General features: G+C 37.5%; 2 protein-coding genes across 2 annotated transcripts; both read left to right on the top strand.

Annotated features, from left to right (window-relative positions):
* Positions 1–4,555: 4,555 nt before the first annotated feature.
* Positions 4,556–10,280, top strand: LOC126410070 (probable LRR receptor-like serine/threonine-protein kinase At1g05700). Its single transcript, XM_050077928.1, has 6 exons — positions 4,556–4,716; positions 5,060–5,588; positions 7,267–7,763; positions 9,793–9,925; positions 10,044–10,112; positions 10,205–10,280. The coding sequence occupies exons 1-6, from the start codon at positions 4,644–4,646 to the stop codon at positions 10,278–10,280; spliced, it is 1,377 nt and encodes a 458-aa protein (XP_049933885.1). The 5' UTR covers positions 4,556–4,643.
* Positions 10,241–17,469, top strand: LOC116254404 (receptor-like protein kinase At3g21340). The gene is made up of 8 exons (XM_031629783.2): positions 10,241–10,276; positions 11,131–11,202; positions 11,489–11,691; positions 12,929–13,146; positions 13,244–13,370; positions 15,582–15,650; positions 15,740–15,920; positions 16,879–17,469. The coding sequence occupies exons 3-8, from the start codon at positions 11,604–11,606 to the stop codon at positions 17,321–17,323; spliced, it is 1,128 nt and encodes a 375-aa protein (XP_031485643.2). The 5' UTR covers positions 10,241–10,276; positions 11,131–11,202; positions 11,489–11,603; the 3' UTR covers positions 17,324–17,469.
* Positions 17,470–19,304: the final 1,835 nt, after the last annotated feature.

The following is a 19,304-nucleotide window of genomic DNA, read 5'->3' as shown; positions in this document are numbered from 1 at the left end:
CTGGATGTGCGGGTGCGGGGTGTATAAGTATACATTTTTATTTTATATATACAAAAATATATAATTATATGATAGTTCCTAAGCTTTATTTGTCCAATTTTTTCTTTAACTTTATTTATTATAGATAAAAATTTATAAAAAGACTATTTTAGTCTAAAATTTTAAAGGGAGACGTTCCAGACGTTCCTTTTTAATATAATATATATATATATATATATATATATATGTGTGTTTTATTGGTTTAAAATGAAAGTTTATAAAAAATTTATTTGAATTCCAATGCAATTGAAAAGTCAAAGTACCCGATAAAGACATTAGTGTTAACCATATAAAAAAATTGTGTTGCCATTAGTACTTTTCAAGGAATCTGTTGGGGTGTAGGGTCCTCTCCCTTCCATTCTGAACCAAGAAAATAAATAGATGACACGTCTTAGCGCTCTTCACCATTGCCAAGGTCCACAAATTAGGCACACTTTAACATCTTTCAACAATTGATACTTACTCAAATAATAAACATATGCTCGGCAGCCTATCTATGCTTACCTCCAGCAAAACTTTTCCCCATTATTCCTCCTTGATGCTCATTTCCACTCATTGCAAAACTAACAAATTGATGCTATCACCTCAATTTTTTCATAAAGACTATATTCGATATATTCGGACAGATTTCAGTAATTTTAATTGGTTTCACACGGGTAGCATTAAGCATATTCGGATCAAATTTCAGACGTTCGGCTCAAGCTCAATCCAAAAACTAACCTCAAGATCCATATTTAAATCCAAATATTTGTTCTAGGCACAAAACATATGCCTAGATCCATATCCAAATCAAAATATTGACCCTAAAACCAAAACAAGCCTCTAGATCCACAACCAAGTCCAAATCTCGGCCGTAAATCCAAAAGGGATGCTTTGATCCATATCTGAATCCAAATTCAAGGTTTAGATTCAACATCCAACTTCAAACCGAGATTTGAATCAAAATCTAAGCTCTAGATCCAAAAATTACACCCTAATCCAAAATACAAAGCCAAATTCCATAACTGAACCTCAAAAGCAAAATCAAGCCCAAATTAGGAAAATAGATGCAGACAGCCAATCTTCGGTCCAACTTAGATTCAAATCTAAATTTCAATTCAAAATCTAAAATCAAGGCTAAATACAAATTTCTAACACTACTTTGGGCCTCGTGTGCGCCCGAGCCTCTCCATTGCTTTTCAACTCAAACTCGCATCAAGCAATTTAAAATGAGCCTAGAGTTGCCCAAAATAAAGCCAGACCCATTTTAATAAAAAAAACCATTTTGTACTTCAAAAATATATTTGAAAAATATAAATCTTGAATTTCCTTTTTATGTGGGACCCACCTAAAGGGGACAGGGAAGCATGAGCCATCCTATGGGGGCAAAGCAAGCTCTTTGCGCATGCCTAGTATGCGTGTTAGACAATGTCTCTTTTATTTTTTTTCTTTTGTCCCTTTTAGGTGATCAAAAAAGAAAAAAATGGTTGATATATTCAAAATAATTACTTATTTATAAAGTACCATCTCAATTCATCCTAATTCTTCCATTATGTCTCTTTGATTTTAAAATCTTTCTTTTAGAAATTTTTACATTAAATATATACAATGAGTAAATGGTGACTCTTATATATATATATATAAAGCTGCTGCAATTAAGCATGGTTCAAGAGATTCCCTTTACAAAGAAATGAGTCACCATGGCAGAAGCATAGGAATGTTCGGCGAAGGCCAGGGGCACCAGCGCTTTGTCATTGGGCGCCCGTGTGTGTGTGTATTTTGTTCTTTAAAAAAGGAAACACATTTTCTTGCGTACGAGATCAGCAAAATCATGTCCAAAATGCCTCAAATTTTGTGCAATGTCATGACACTTCCGAAATTCTTTTAAGAAGGAGAATAGAATACAAGTATTCTCAGGACGCACTTGAATTCGTCCACCACGGAACGTACACGGCGGAGCACAACCCGGTCGACGACAATCAGTTGTGTCACTCGACAGCGAAAAAGATCGTCCGTGGTCGACGGGGCACCGCCATGTCAATGTCACGTCTCCCTGTCACAACAGCGTCTTAATATGCTAATGAAGTCGTCCATCACCGGAGGACTGACCACAACCAAGTTAAAGTCTCCTCCCAACCAAGTTAAACTCTATCAGAGGGCAACTCCACTTTGAGAGAGAAAGAGAGAGAGAGATTTTCTATATGTGGACGCTGAAAGGATAGGCAGCAAACTTCATAATGTTTTCTATTTTTTATTAATTATACAAAAATACTATATTATTTCCAACTTATCATTTGACTATCCTAAGGTATTATTATGAATATCTAATTCAACGGTCATATTTTTTTTTGTGTTTTATTTTTAAATTTTAGATTGAAGACCTGTATTCTAAACATTTCATGTGCAAATGATTCAGATTTCCATTCGATTCAGCCTATTGTTAATTATAAGCTTACCAATTTGATTCAGAAAAAGTGATGTACAGAGTTTAGTTAATTGAAAGGGGAAACATGACCCAACCTGGACTTTATGTAGATAATCGCTACCCACCGGCTTGGTGTGTGTGTGTGCTTGTTTTTTTTTTTTGAGAGAAAAATACTTAATCAACATCTATATATATATATCTGCAACGATTAAGCTACAATACACATGGTTCAACGTGGTGGAAACCACAGCAAAGCTCAAGAGGGTCCCCTTACAACGACATGAGTCACCATGCCAAAAGCATGAAAATGTTAGGCGCAAGCGTACATGGCCATCGGTATCAGCGCTTTATCGGGTGCCTGTGTGTGTGTGTTTGATTTTTTCTTTAAAAAGAAGAAAAGAAAACATTTTCTTGCGCACAAGATCAGCACCACCAGGTCGACGACAATTCCTCTCCCGGTTAAAAGAGAGTTCTTTCTCCCTTGACAGCGAAATAGCTTGTTTGCTAACGAACCCGTCCATCCATCACCGTGGTCGACGGTGCTCCGCCAAGTCAATGTCACATCTCCCTGTCACAACAGCGTCTTCATATGCTAATGAAGTTGTCCATCACCGGAGGACGAAGCACAGCCAAGCCAAGTGAAGGTCTCCTCCCAGCCATTATTAATATTCCTTATGTGATTAATAATGTGCAGCAATGTCAAGTACAATCTGAAACCTAATGCTGCATTAACCCCTTCGCTGGCAACTTTTCAAGTTCATGACGCAATCTGCCTGCAACTTCTTTGCCTGCATTCCATGTTTTATTCTATTACATGGGATTCTGATCTGAGTTGATGCTCATAACATGAACAACTTATTAAGAAGTTGGGTAGTTTTCTGGGCACGGCCTTGAAAGCTTTCTCATTTCTTGTATCTGAACTGAAATGTGCAAACCGTTTATCTAAATCGAAGCTTCGATGTCAAACTGAAACTTTTGTGCTCTGTTTTGCTAGACAGTCTTAAGATTGTCCTAGTTCTTCAGAAGGTGATGAGTAGGGATGAAGAAATTATCATGCACCCATACAGACGATGACTTCTCATTTGCATAGGCTGGGTTATCATTATTTTGTTACAAAATTTTGCATTCGACTGGCATTCATTGCTCTGTTCACCATCTTTGTTCTGTCAGTTGTGTGTCCATTGCCCTAAAATTCTTTGCTAAACTCTCGTCATCATTTAAAGAAAAGGGACAAAACAATGGCACCGATCGGTCTCATCAACAGCTGTGAAGAAACTACAAGACCATGGAGGTCCACACTCACAAATAGAAGACTAGTTCTCAAATAGACAGAATCTTCCCTTGTCTGGTGTCTCCAATGTTGTGAAGGGTTTGGTGGTCGATCGTCTTCTACACCTACACAACCTGAACTTCCCCATCTGCTTGAAATTGTTGAGCAAGAAAATAACCTCGATCCTAATCTTCAGCCCCTTGATATCTTGGGAAAACAAAATTTAGTAATTATAATTTTTTAAAACTTTTAATTTGACCCCAATAAAAATATACAAATATAGTTTAGTCCCTGCAAAAATTTCAAAAAATACTGACCGGCGCCTGCAATGAATTTTTTTTTTTGTAGTGTGCAATTTTAGAATTATGAGTTTGGAAATTGGTCATCAAATTAATTCCATAGAAGTTAAAAAAAAAAAATCAGGAACAATAATAGCTCTTCATATATGTTCTTAAAGAAACAGATACTACTTAAGAAACAAACATTTGGTGACCATAACGGGAGCTACGGTAGATTTAACTCTTCCATCTCTTCATTTGGACAAAACGAAAAAGCACTAGGAATTTTATTTCATTGAGAAGAGATATTTTATGAACTTGGAAGGTTTTTTTATGACCGTTGACTTTCATCTAGTCACCTAGAATTGAATCCAAGACACATGATCTTGGGATCGTGGTTCCCACCAGTATACGGATGAATTTTAGGACAATGAATGCATTAAATTCTCCTAATCGTCAAACGGGGACTTCTGCTAAGGCTTGTTAATTACCTTCGAGTACTCTTTAAAAATATGTCACGACGTTTCATGCCTCTAGGGAAAAACATCAACCGGACATCTTTGTAGTCCTTCTTTGCAGAGCTGAAGGTTAGTTCAGCTTTGAAGTACTGTTCTGAGTGCGAAGACTTGTATGAGAACATCAACCTTTGAAGATGGCAGGATCCGTGGTCCTTTTTTCCGGCCTATGCATTGCGATCCAAATTTTCTCAGGATTTGCTGACAAGCGTACGTAAGCGTTCTCCTGATCTCACCCTCGTCTTGTTTTCTTATATTTGTTAAATAAAGGGTAAAATTGCCCACATGTATAGTCCGCACAATCAGTGCAGTTAGTTCAATTCCCCTCCTGCACTAACGTCAAGCACAACTTTCAATTGGGAGCTCATTCGTTACGCAACAAAATCGACGGAGGCAGATACTCCAGCAGGAAGTACTTTCGAATGGTTTTCATTTTGAAGATCAACAGCTCTCACACACACATGGGTAGATCTTGATTTCAATGAACTATAGATCCATCCAGAATGAATGCCCTTCATTAATCATAAACGCTGAGTGACTTTGTTTCCACTAGTGTTTTTGAGCATCGATTGCGGAGAACCGACGGGTACGCGCACGGACAAACTGGGCATCAAATGGGTCGGCGACGGCGACTATATTAGCACAGGAAAAACAGCGGAAGTCCAGGTTAGCAATTCATACTACCAAGAAGACACGACGCTCCGTTACTTTCCCTACCAAAAGAAGAGCTGCTACGTGATACCAGGCGTGGCGAGGGGAAGGAAGCACATGGTAAGGGCATCCTTCTTCTATGGCAACTACGACGGGAAGTCATCGCCACCATCCTTCCGTCTTCAATTCGATGGGAACCGTTGGGCGGATGTAAACACTTCATCCAGCGAATCCAAGTATTGGGAAGTGATTTATGCGCCCAAGAGAGACAACATCAGCATCTGTGTTGCTCAGACGTCGCTCAACCAGACACCCTTCATCTCTGCTCTCGAAGTTAAGGAATTTGAGCGGGGAATGTATGAAACGGAGGACACGGACGATGTCCTCCGTCGTTGGCAGAGGGTAGCCTTTGGAGCGAAGGGCTTCGTCAGGTAAGACGAAAGTTATATCCGTACACTCTGAAACGATCGGGCGCAGTTTGTGAGGCTGATTTAAAAGTTCAAAATATCTATGAATGCTGCAGTTTAGCTTGCACTTGGCAGTATTTAATTAGCTAATTTTCGAAGTTTAAAAACAATGTTATCGGAATTGGTCTGAAATAGTTCGATCGAGTGGCAGGTTGAGGAGTGTTGTGTTTAACGAGCTTTTTTAAATAATCTGGAAATTTTATTATTTTTATGCATTTTTATTTAATATTTTAAACAACGGCAGTTAATTTTTTTGCCAATTCAAAACAAATTCGAATGATTTACTAGATATTTAATGGCCTATTCATTAATGCTCATTTGTATAGTTCTAGTATTTCTTTATTTTGGTAATTGTCAAGAACACAAAATGGCTTCAAAGCTTTAAGAGAGACAAAGAGGATTTATGGGACACACATTCTTATATATATAAAGGAAAATTGAATGGTGACTGTATTTTTAGAGTCACCCAACCACCTAAAATGGTAATTTAATATTAGTTTATACATTTTTTTTTGTTTTTCTCATAACTACCCATCTGTTTTGAATTAATTTAATATTAGTTTATACATTTTTTTTTGTTTTTCTCATAACTACCCATCTGTTTTGAATGAACAACCTTGATTAGATGGTTGGGTGACTCTAAATAACCAGAGAGAGTATATATATATATATATATATATATATATATATATATATATATATATATATATATATATATATATATATATATATATATATATATATATATATATATATATATAAAAGAAAATTGAATGGTCACTCTAGCTTTTTAGAGTCACCCAATCCTCTAATTTACATCATTCGATTCAACATAATGGATAGTTAAGAAAAATATAAAGAAAAAAAATGTGATGGATATTTTCCTTATCCAATTTTAGTTTTCACATTTTTCTTTTTGTTTTTATCTCAACCATCTATCTACTTTATATTAGCCCAATCTTAGCATCGTTGATGACTTTGAAGTTCATTTGTTTCTTCTTTAATGCTCATTTAAACACACCCAAAATTAAGAGATAAATAAATGATACCATTCATGCTGTCGTTTTAGTGGCAGTAAAATTGGCTTTTATATTTATTGTGTTCGTGTATGTTGGATCATATTGTCATGTTTCTTCTTTAATTTCATTGGGTTGACTAATTGTAGTGCTGAGAGAATGACTGAAAAAGAAGAAGAAGAAGAAGAGAAAAAAAACATGTGATGGATGAAGAGAAAAAAGTTTCATAGCGGGTACGCAAAGAGGGGAATCAGTCTTCTAATAAAATAACACTTCTTGGAAAATCCAAGTCTAGCCCCGGTTGTCAGTAAATCCTTTTCTTCTACAAAAGTTTGATGACCGCCTAGAGATGCTAATCTATCCATTAATATCGGACTGGATTCAGATTCAAATTCAGATAAGATTTAGTTTCAAGTAAATATTCAATATCCAATGCCCTTACAATATCCACTTTGAAAGTCAGCTGCATTAGGTTTAAAATTGAGATTCAAAAGTGTATTCAAGTATCATATTTGAGTTGGTTTGGGATTTTAAAATCAGGTTTTGGATTCATATTCAGATATTGGTTTGGGATTTTTAAATCAGGTTTTGGATTCATATTCAGATGTCTTTTTTTCCTTTGGCAGGTATCCTGATGACCCTTATGATCGTTATTGGCATCCAAGTGGTGAGTTCGACGGCGTAGTGACTGTGGCGAGAGATAACATGAGCTTCATCAAAAACTTCACGGATGTTCCGGGACTGGCATTAGCCCACGCCATAACAGCAGCGTCGGGCAATGCGACGACTCTGACAGTCCCATCGTCGGAGACGGATTTGGAAGATGCTACATATTACTATAATTTCTATTTCTCCGAAGTGTTAGAGGCAGCTTACCAAAATAAGAGCAGGTCTTTCGATTTCCTTGTTGATGGCCAAAAGCTTAACACCAACGGTTCTATAATCCCACCTTATCAGTCAGATGAGTGGACTCTCTACAATCACGTCGGTCGGAGCCTAACTGCTGGATCAAACATTTCCTTGGTCAACACACCAGATGCCTCCCTTCCTCCAATCCTCAATGCCATGGAACTTTTTAAATTGATCAAGAGTGGACTTACAAATGGAACCAACGAAAATGATGGTATCTTTCTTTCTCTCCATCGTCTATTGGTTCGTTGTGTCCTTCCAACTTCCTGTTGGGCCTGAGTATTGATTTCTAAGTTTGAGATAACCACTCTCTCACACACATAGGGCTGCACAACGAGTCGAGCCAACTCGGGCTTGACTCAAACTCGCTCGACAAAGCTCGGCTCGAGCTCGACTCGTTTATAAACGAGTCGAATTCGAGCTTAAACTTAAACTCGAGTATGTTAATGAGTCGCGTTCCAGTTAGTCGGACTCACCTCTACTTTAATCTCCTTTCACGTTTCCAAAATCTTTCCTCATTTTTTTTTTTTTAAATTACTTTTAAGTTTAAAAGTTTTCCTCTCCCATTATTATATTCTACTTTTCAATCAACGACTTTTTTCCCTCTCCTTTTTCTCTCTCCTCACCACGTTCATTTTTCTTTCTTTTTTTCTTTTTTCCCAACACGCCGCCTTTCTTTCCCTCACGCCTTTTCTTTTCTTTTCCCAACACGCCCATTTCTTTCCCTCCTCATGCCTTTTTCTTCTCTCTTCCCAACACGCCCATTTCTTCCCCCCACTTCGTCTGCCCCTTTTCTCGAGCTCGAGCTCGAGCTAGACGGCAGTCGCTCGAGTCGAGCTCGAGCTGAAGTTTTGAAACTCGTAACGAGCTCGAGCTGGCTAAATATGAGTCGAGCCGAGCTCGAGCCGACTGAGCTCGAGCTCGACTCGGCTCGTGTGCAGCCCTACACACATATGTGAATTGTGATAGTGCAACAGACGTGGGACTTTTTATAAACCGTCAATTATATTCATCAGAAAACCCGAAACTACTCCGCATATATAATTTGGTATTGGTATATACACTTAATCTATATATGAAGAGAAAGATTAACCTGGTGATAAGTAAGCCGTGTGATTTCATTAATAAGGTTGTCATTGAGATCGAGTTGCACGCAATAAGTATGCACCCAAAAGATTAAGGGTATTTTTTAAATTTTTAATTTTTTAAAACATTTTCATATTTCTTTTTTTTCATTTAAAAAAAATTCTTTTTGTTATTTTAATAGAGATATTTTGTCCTTGCACACCCTGTTCACAATATTGGGCACGTGGGTGTGCGCACAACCTGCTTCGGTTGTCATTTGCTGTAATTTTATATATAAAATTTGTCAGCCGTCAATCAAAAATTGATGATTACCTTTACGTAGTTCGAACACAGGCGTTGTTTATTAAAAAGATGGTTCGGCACTGAACACACATAAAATAAAAGAAGTCTTAAAACAAACTACCTACTTGCTATATTGTTTAGTTGTCTTTTTTTCACTAGTTAACACTTTTCACAATCATTTATCCGCAAAACATATTTTTGAATTAGTGTATCGAAATACTTACATTCCATAGCACTTATATTTAATAAGCTTTTTCTCTCTCTTTATGTATATATATATATATATATATATATATATAAAATCTTTTTTTACGTGTGCTTCATAATGTTTTAACCTATCTTTTATAAATATAATGGTATAAATAGATACAAAAATATAAAAATGTGTGACAAAGAGAAAGAGAGAGAGAGTTGATTTAATTTGAATGTTTTGAGAGAAAGTAGTGAAGTTAAACCTTCTAGGTTTTCCTAGAACAGGCGACTTTATGCTCTCGGAATGTTTTTGGTGTGTATTTAGTTTTTGGACAAAAGACATCGTGGAAGTCCCTGACCCACTTTTCAGAGTAGTAGGCTGTGCACCGCACATGTAGACATGTGCAACCTTTCGTCTGGTACTTCTTTTCTTACTTTAATTTTAACTAATATTTGTTGCACTTGTACGAGTGGCTGCCATCTAATGCATTCTCACGTCAGGAAAGGACAGATGTATACAATTGACTTCCCATTATTTCTTGGGCCATGCCCCTTTGAAAAGCACTTACAAATCATTGCTTTTAGAAAATTACAAAAAGTTTATCTAGTTTTCTAGGTTCCTGAAATTGCGGTGAAAGTGCATAAGATACGTTTTTACCAATTTTTTTGAGAATGGTTTGCAGTGAAGGCATTGGAGGTGTTGCAGGGTCCGTATCAACAACTTCAGTCTTGGGCAGGTGATCCATGTCTTCCTCTAGGATTCACTTGGGACTGGCTCAACTGCAACATGGACGATCTACCACGAGTGACTGAACTGTGAGTACATAACCATCGGATACAAAAGTTTTCTCTTCAAACTAATGCAAGAATATTCATATTTTGATCATAAAGGAAATATTTTATGTACTTTTTCCATTTGACGTTGCTTTCTTAGGCACCTTAATAGTTCAGGCTTGCACGGCATCCTTCCAGACTTCAGCGGCCTGACTGCGCTTCAGATAATGTGCGTAAAACACAGTCTTGCGAATTGGCTTTTAGCTTGCTTAATTGATTAGATTGAGTTTCACTGATCAGTGTCAAACTTTAATCTTGCAGTGAATTGAGTAACAACAGCTTGAGTGGACAGATCCCAGAGTTCTTGGGAACATTTCCTCACTTGAAAGAGCTGTGAGTTTATTACACGGAAAAAGATTCAATAAATTGTCAATGCGAAGTCACCTGAAACTTAAAGTTGTCTCTTCATCAATTCGAGTACAAACAGTCTTTTTAGCACAAAAGGCCGTTCTATCCTTTGCCTCCCCAAATTGGGACAATGACAAATGAGAGGGCCCGTCAGTGGAAGGAGTCGTTGGACGAAAGTGGTTATGTACGCATGGGTGTGTAATGAAAAAGTAGAAAAAAAAAGAACTTTCGAAGAGGACAAAAAAGGGATTACGAACAAGTTAAAAGTTTACACTGTAAATTCTTTATAAAAACTTTTCAAAAACACCCCAATTCCCTTACTTTTTAGCTTCTGTGTTGTACATGCAGAGGGGTTTGCATGCAACTCAATCTTGTCATCGGATGAAACACTGTCTCTTTGAAGCAAGCTGCATGTTTGGCCTCAACTTTAGTCTGCAGGGCATGAAATGATGAAAATACCTTTCATGAGAAAAATTAAAGGAAAACCCCCTTTCGAAAGGAGAGAAAATAAAGGGAAAAGCAAAACCTTTTCTAAATCAAAGCTAATGGTAGATCCAGACGTATTTGGCTGACACTCGGTATATATTTGAAGGGCATTTTATATATATATATATACAAAAATTTGGGTTTAACGAACATGTAAATAAGGGATTTTATTAGACTGGACAATTGCCCACATGTAGCCCCTCCCCTGACCAAAGCTCCACCTGCCTCGTATCCCCGGCTCTGTTCTTGGTGCTTGTTTTGCTTCGTAGTACAAACTTACAGTGTGAATATGCAAGTTTGATTTAATCAACAATTAGATATTAATACGGCAGATTTCCGATGGTTGATTGCAGGAACCTGGCATACAACAATTTCACTGGACCCTTACCGGCATCATTGGCAAGCAATAGAAAAATAAAGCTAACGTAAGTAGGACTTTTTGGTGAAGGTGATGCAGCATCGTGAGCATATTTTCGTGTGTGTGTGTGGAGAGAGAGAGAGAGAGAGAGAAACAATCACAAGGTGATTGGATAACTTTTCCATTTCACCAAATGCTCTATGAGAACATACAAACTAAAAGTATGATTGCTGCAATTTGGGTATTCCTTACTTGGCATGACAAGTTAAGAGTATGATATCTGTAATTGGGTAATGGTATTTCAACCATGTATATATCATGGTTTTGAGTCTTTAATTATCTCTTTTTTCCAGTATAACAGGAAACAACATCCATGAAGACAACCCAAGTCCGCCATCGACAGATGCTGGAAGAAATATAAAGCGGGTCATTGTTGGAGTATCAGTTGGCTTGCTTGTCTTACTTCTGATGCTAGTTGGTTGTGTCGTCTATGCATTCTTCCGAATTCAACGTCCCAAGCCATCACCAGCTAATGTTGTGATCAAGAATAATGTTGGTAAGTTATTTCATTCATAAAGTGGGCTCAATAGGCTCCAAATTAATTGATTGCTAATAGCAAACTACATTAGCTTTCTAGTTTCTTCAAGCGTAAAGGCCAAGCCACATCCTCATGAAAGATAGCAAAAACATTCTTGATCTACAAATGATACTTGCTACTATATAAATCTCTTCTTAACAAGAACCCTGTGTGTACCCTTTTGTATCAGATCTGCTGTTGCTGATTTCCTAGGTGTATTATATCTGCTATACTTTAGAGACATTGAGTTGACCCATTGCATGTGGATATCACCCAACTTCTTGAAGGTAGTATACGCGATTTGTACAGGACTTATGTTGTTGATATGCAATTTCATTCACGTAGAATTGCACCATGCAATCTTTACGTAATTAAGCTATTGCAACGACAGGCTTCAATTATCTCCAGAATATCATTTCCTTCACTACTAACATAGCAACGGAATGAGCTTGAACTTTATTCCTATAGAAAGAGGCCATCTGAAAATTAACTATTAACCGTGCTCTATGGCCTCCTAACATAAGCAAATCTACGTTTGCCTATATCCTGTGTTTGTTTGTGGTAGATGATGACCGATCCACATGCAGAACTTGAACCTAATTAAGGTGACATATGGTAATTGAGTGTATATAGATGGGGTGTGTGGTGTGAGCGCTGGTGTGGGTGCAGATCTAGGTGTAAGTGCAGCACATCACAAAAAGGGGCACTTGGTACAAAATTTTAAAATTTTACGAGGCACTAATATGTAAATGAGAAAAATTGTTCACAAGTATCAATGTAAAAATAAGATGTTTTCTAGGTCTAGGTAGGCAATTGCCCACATTTACCTGCATTTGTCTCCACCCCTACCCAAAGGCATCAACTCCTTGCATAACCTTTAGTGAGGTGTGTCTCCTGAGGTTCCAGGGGGTACTCAAGGTGTTCTAGGTTGTTTCCATGAAGGTAAGTGGAATGGGTTTCAAGTCGAGCTGTTCAAAAAGGATAGAAAAAATATGGTCTACTTGAAATGACAAATATATGAAAAGAAGTGCATTAATCACAAAGTAATAGGCATTCAAAATCAATTGCTTGCATCACACTTCTCTATGAAATTAAATATGGCATGAAAGTTGCAAATGCAATAGTTCAAGAGACAAATTTGTGGCACGTACTTAGTCACAATCAAGGCACAAAGTGCAAGCTTGACTGACTAAGGAATTGTTATATGACATTGTAGAGAATCCTGTGGAGCAACAATTTGGTTTTATTCAGCTAATGCCTAACCATGCATTCACCTATGAAGAGATTTTGAAGATCACACATAACTTTGAAACCCATATTGGTGAGGGAGGATCAGGTTCAGTTTACTATGGCCTCCTTAATAATGGCAATGAAGTTGCAGTCAAAGTATTGAAAGATTGGCGCCAAAGAGGATCTAAAGAATTTGTTGCAGAGGTTAGATGGAATACAGTTATCCTTTATTTTCTAATTGTTTGTGCCTGTTTTATTTTCATTAAAGAGATACTTAAGTTCCCCATGTGCAACATTTCAGGTCAAGTTGTTAGTGACAGTGCATCACAAAAACCTCGTCTCATTTGTTGGATATTGCGATGAAGGCATGAATATGATCGTGCTCTATGAGTATATGCATAATGGAAGTTTGAGAGACCTCTTATCAGGTATAAACAAAGCTATCATGAATTTAGAATTATACTCAATAAATCAAGAAACAATACACAAAACATGTCATAGGATATGCAGCAAAAATATGCATAGAATGTAACCTAGTAGACGATTACTTTCCCTGGTTGTAAACGAATTTGTCATGTATTTCATCAATTGAGATTACAAATGAAGAAAAACCATTTATACAAATTAATATTTGTCATTTGAATTAGTTTAGTTTGATAACTTTGTTAGCATTCCCTATTGAAGTTATTCATTCTTTGCAATATTTCTTAGTAGTGCTAGAGCATACTTTTCCTATAATTATGTGTTGTAATCTTGCCAAGAGCCCAAAAATATAAAATGCTGAGCTGAACAACTAGTAGCATCGTAACCGTTATCGGCTATGAAATAGAATAAAAATTAAACCTTGGAAGAATGTTGACACACACATACAAAGAGCTAACTTTTAGTGAAATTGTCTGCTCGTAACTGATTTGGTGCTCTTCTATATCTAGACACCTAATCATGCCCTTTTCTTTGATACTTGTGAGCAAGAGAAACTCCACTGCACACTATTCTTGTAATGCATGAAAAGTGAATTTCTTTGAGTTTAAGTGTCAGTATGAAATTAGACCTAAGGAATTGAAAAAATTTGAGAAGAAATGAAACAGTTGCCAAGTTTTTTATGAGATGGATGGTACTTTGGGGTGGCATTTGAATTGGTGGAACTGTATCATGGAAGTTGAACTAAAGTTCAAATTTGTTGAAAAGTTTCATCCCCCAACAAACATACAACTTTTGTACTGGGTTTTTTTGGGTGGTTGTGGCCATCAAAACAGGTGGAACCCGGTGGTGGAACCCGGTACTTTTTTTTGTCCAATGAGCAGCCCGTGAGCAGCCCATTTTCCCTTCCAGCATGTTGGATCTCTCTTCTTTGCCCACAGCTGCAGAATGAAAGAGAATCACCTGCTTCGCAGCATATCAACTTCCCCTTCCCCCTCCTCTTCTTCCTGTTCACCCTCCTCTTCCTGTTTTCCTTCCTCAAGATTTTCCCCCTTCCCTTCCGCTGTCAAGAGCCTTACCCATTCCCCTTCCTCCATCAACATTCTCGTTCCTGACTGCATGGCCTTCCCCCGTCACCCTCCCCTTCCTGTTCTCCTTCCCCATTTTCATCCCTTCTCTTCCCCCGTCAAGACCCTTACCTTTGGATGGTGATGGAGCACGGTGATGGCGCACCATTGACGCCGCCTGATTCCCCTTTGCAGCCTTCTTATTCCCCTTTTGCTACTCTCATTTGGATGGTGATGGCGCACCATCGACATGTTCTTCTTCTCACGATTATAAATGACCTTCCCCTTCTTCTCACGATTATAAATGACCGCTTGATGGCATTGCTTCCCTTTGATCAACCCTCTCCTTTACATATTATTTGCCATTGATTTTAGATTGCATATTGTAGTGGCATATCATGCCTATACTTGTATATTGTGCTGCTTCATGTTGTTTTGCTTCAAGTTTTATTTTAATCTGCATTCTTTTAACTGCATTTTCTCCATTTTATAACAAGCATTTCATTTTTGCTGTACATAGTGCCAAGATAAACAAACATGGACCTAATTGTACCGAATAGTTCCACCCATCAAAGAAAATGCGGTATATGGAATGTGGAAGAAAACTTCCACATTTCCAACAACAAATGGTGAAGTTTTAAAATTGAGAGCTAACAATTTATTTCCTATCACCAAAGGTCGGCGCGCTACCTAACTGACAATGACCACTTGGGCTAACAATTGTCTATAACAATGTGCACGAGCAAGGCAAGCAAGTTATTGTACTTGTCTCTGATTTTATATATAATCTTTGGATTTCTCTATCCAAACTACTTGGGATAACAATTGTCAAAAAGAAAAAACGCCCGGGCAAATCCTTTAGCCTCTCATCACACATGGCTCAATGCATGTCATTGGTGTGGTATTTAATCATGCGGACCCGATTTATTGGAGTGGTTGTGATTGGATGGATGGCTGGATGGCGGTATATATATATATAACTTGAAAATGTTATATTTTTTTAAACCCCCAAACATTTCAAGACTATGTTGTTATCAAACCTAGAGCAATATTACATAGACCATATTACAGTCATTGAATGCTTATGTTGTTTTGAATGTAACAATAATAAATTTGAAAATAACTAGTAAGAGATCATTTTGTTTCTTGTAGGCAAGAAAGCCACAACCGAACCCTTAACATGGAAGAGACGGCTGCAAATTGCTTTGGATGTTGCAGCAGGTATGCAACTCACAGCCATTGGTTTCAGTGGTTTTATCATCTTTATCATCCGTTTACCAATGCTGATATAACTTGTGCTTGTGACGCAGGTTTGGAGTATTTACACTCAGGTTGCAAACCAGCTATCATTCATAGAGATGTAAAGACCACAAACATCCTTCTCAACGAACAACTTGAAGCCAAGCTGGCAGATTTTGGGATTTCTAGGGTTGATGGCAAGACTCAAACATCAACAGTGATTGCTGGCACCCCTGGATATATTGATCCTGAGTATGTATTTTTTGTTAATTTATCACACCTTATTTTCTAAATATTTTCATGCCCTTATGGCCCATGACATGCCTAGATACATTTACTCTGCACATCATGTGGGCAAGGCCTAATATTGTGAATTGTTGGTCTTGGGAACTCGGCCAAGGATCAAGTCAATTCCACATGTATAGCTTGGTTGTGAAAAAAAAGGCAGCTAAAAGATGAAACATGGTGTAAAATGCTTGGGGTAAAATATAGTTATATATGTCTATGCAAGATCCAAGGAAAAGGTAATTGTTAGCTGTGTGTAAGCTGCAATTTTGGTTATGACATGCTGCCAGATACTCAATTGACTACCAAATTATGCGAGTGTGATCACGACAAATAAATTGTCACCAACTTTGCTCCCAACAAAGGTTTGTATATGAGCTACTGACTTGATACTACAAAAGAACCTGAAGTTGCTTTTCATGATTATCAATAGGCACCATTCTGCACATAACCTATTTAATTCCTTGCTGTCAGATATCCATGCATGCATTTTATTCATGTTACATGTTTGAACTATTTGGTTTAGAAATGCCATTCTATCAATATTAAAGAAATAACAATAAAAATGAAAATGAAAAGGCGGGGTCAAGCTATATTCACAAAGAAAATAAAAGAAGATGAGAAACACCAACTGAATAGCATCAATAGGACAAAATTGCTGAACGCAGCTGATTTGAGCCACAATAAATATAAAACCCCTGGAAATTTTTAATTGAATGTGCAGATAATCCATATCCCAAGCTATCCTCGAGAATGTAGGTTCTATTGTGTATATCTGGTCTTCTTTTAGTACAATAAGCTTTTAGTTCCACTATAAAGAAACCAACTAGGACTACTCGTCTACCTTTCAAAAGAAGAGAAAGCAAATTTCTTTTTTTCATAAGATTAACTACAAACTAAACGTTATCATGCATTTGTCTCGCAGGTATTCTGAAACAAGCATTCTCACCAAAAAGAGTGATGTTTATAGCTTCGGTGTAGTGCTTTTTGAGCTTATATGCGGCCATCCAGTTAGATTCGGCACCCCTGAGCAGTACTTTTATATTGTTCAATGGGCAACATTAAATATTATGAGTGGTGAAATAGATAGCATTATTGACCCAAGGATTAAAGGGGCACACCAAATGAATTCTGTGTGGAAGGTTGCAGAGGTAGCAATTGCATGTACTGCACGGAGTTCTGCAGAGAGGCCACACATGTATAATATTCTAAATGATTTGAAACAGGCGATGGAGATAGAGATGGACGCTGATTCTCAAGAGCTAGAAGTTTCTGCTATAGAGGTTGTGACTACTTCAGAGTCTTCAACTGAAGCATCTCGCCTTGTGTCCGATTCACCCAGGACACCCATTAGAAGGTCAGAAGCTTAAATTCACATCAGCATCATAGCTGACAAATCAAGCTTCAATGACACATTAGCTGATCTTTTGCTGCTTCACATTCGAATCACTTAAAACAGTTATGGATAGTGATGATGAATAAGCATTACATGACTGGTTTTATATTTGAACTTTCATTCTCCTGTAATAATTAAAGATTAATGTATCTTTTTGTTCATACTTGTTTCATTTTCTTGTCTAACAAATGAGAAGTACAGAAAAAAGTGGCCATACATGCCAAACGACACCTCTTAGCTCTTGATGATCATGGAGTTTTTTCGACTAAGAAACTACCTTCAATGGGCAGATGAATATTTGGTCAATCTGTTTGCAAAGAACCATGCTGGGTTAGCCTAATTTGGCTAGGAAACTTCAAGGGATGGTTGACTCATCTAGGAACCAAAAGTTCTTAGTTTTCACAGGCTAGTAATTAATTTTAAGGAAGAGTAGTAATGTGTTCGGGGATCTGTACTCAGCGTGTGGGTCTTCTCTAAAGGATGCTTGATAAACTGCCTAGGTGGCTGCGATAGTAGCTTTTTGTAGCTGAACTTCCATAATCTTTGTATGATGGCAATAACTTTCTCATTCGGGTTAGAAATGAAATGCAACTAATCGTTATTGGAAGTTTCATCTATAACTAAGCATGAATTAAAATTCATCATTGGAAGAAGCTTATATACGTAATAAAAAAAAAAAATCAAGATTGGGATTGGTCTTACAAGTAATTTGAAGGAGCTCTCACATTGAATCAGAAAATATGTTACATTTGCCTGCGTCATGTCAGATTGAATAAATATTGTTGTTACACATTTTTCTTAAGGGAATTCGGTTACATTAAATAATTAAAGAAACCAAGCTTTTATAATGTCCAACATGTTGGATTGAAAGCTGGATAAATTAAATTCGTAATTTTTAGGAAACACTAGAACAGGAAAAAAAAAAACAAAAGCTCACTAGGTTCTTTAGAATTAGAAGAACAAATTGATTTAAGAAACAGGGGAGGGAGCACACCGGGTTCAGAATTCATCCTCTACTTCTGACTTCAACTCTCCTTTGCAACCATCTGAGTGCAGAGCAACAGCGAGCTAACAACGGGGCGAAATCATTTGAGCCAAATATTCCGGTAATCGGGACGTCACGTCGGCAAGGAAGTCTACAAAGAACCAGACTTATTCAAGACTTCTGCAATCGGGAAATGCAGGGCCGCCGGAATATGCAGAGATTGCATTGCAAGGGGGAGTTCCAGAAATAAGAGGGTGAGATTTGTGGAGCAGAGAGTAGCGATTCGAGCTTGCAATTTTATGTTGCTGGAAAGAAAACGAAAAATTTTATAAAACACTCACCAACAAATCGACGATTTAACGAATCACCACTTGCTACCTTTATTCCAACAAAATCGATAATTACAAGGGAAGGCCAAAAAAGACCTTAAAGCTATACACAATCAAAGGGTTGGCCCAACCCTTCACCAAAAAAAAACCAAAATGAAACATCACACGAGCTATGCCTATACATTGAGAGCAGCAAAATAGTCATGCGTATCATGGACATGTTCCATGATCATATGACTTTCACAAAAATCCTATTTTGGAATTGACCGAGAAATGCCGTCCAACCTGCATTAGTCCTCCTACCTTCAATCGCTTGCCTCATTTTCTTCACCCACTCTTTGGTTGGGGAGACTAGAATATAGTCCCCACCATAATCCTTATGAAATCTGATGATGCGCTCCAAAACCTCCATTTCTCCCTCATGAATGCTTTCCCTATCCTGAATGATCACCACACAACCCATGGGACCATTTTCTATATAGCTTAGCCCAGCGATTTTGTGCCCAAGTCTTGTTTGAGCTCTGACAATGTTGATCGAAACCCCACTTCTATTTGGACCAAGCATATCAACACTGTAAAGCCCAATATCTAACCACATTCTCAATTTACTTTCCTCCTCAGGCGACCATTTCAGAGAGGAA

This window comes from Nymphaea colorata, chromosome 5, assembly GCF_008831285.2.
Source record: "Nymphaea colorata isolate Beijing-Zhang1983 chromosome 5, ASM883128v2, whole genome shotgun sequence".
Lineage (NCBI taxonomy): Eukaryota > Viridiplantae > Streptophyta > Magnoliopsida > Nymphaeales > Nymphaeaceae > Nymphaea > Nymphaea colorata.
Note: the sequence above shows the minus strand (reverse complement) of the source record. Positions and strands in the feature narration are given on the sequence as shown.

What these genes read in the sequence shown, in the direction of transcription:
- LOC116254404 (XM_031629783.2), top strand. Translation starts at nt 11,604, where the DNA reads ATGCTAGTTGGTTGTGTCGTCTATGCATTCTTCCGAATTCAACGTCCC. An exon ending in CTAAAGAATTTGTTGCAGAG is followed by an intron (nt 13,147 to 13,243) that starts GTTAGATGGAAT and finishes GCAACATTTCAG; the next exon opens with GTCAAGTTGTTAGTGACAGT. An exon ending in CCTGGATATATTGATCCTGA is followed by an intron (nt 15,921 to 16,878) that starts GTATGTATTTTT and finishes TTTGTCTCGCAG; the next exon opens with GTATTCTGAAACAAGCATTC.
- LOC126410070 (XM_050077928.1), top strand. Translation starts at nt 4,644, where the DNA reads ATGGCAGGATCCGTGGTCCTTTTTTCCGGCCTATGCATTGCGATCCAA. An exon ending in CTACCACGAGTGACTGAACT is followed by an intron (nt 9,926 to 10,043) that starts GTGAGTACATAA and finishes TTGCTTTCTTAG; the next exon opens with GCACCTTAATAGTTCAGGCT. An exon ending in CTGACTGCGCTTCAGATAAT is followed by an intron (nt 10,113 to 10,204) that starts GTGCGTAAAACA and finishes TTAATCTTGCAG; the next exon opens with TGAATTGAGTAACAACAGCT.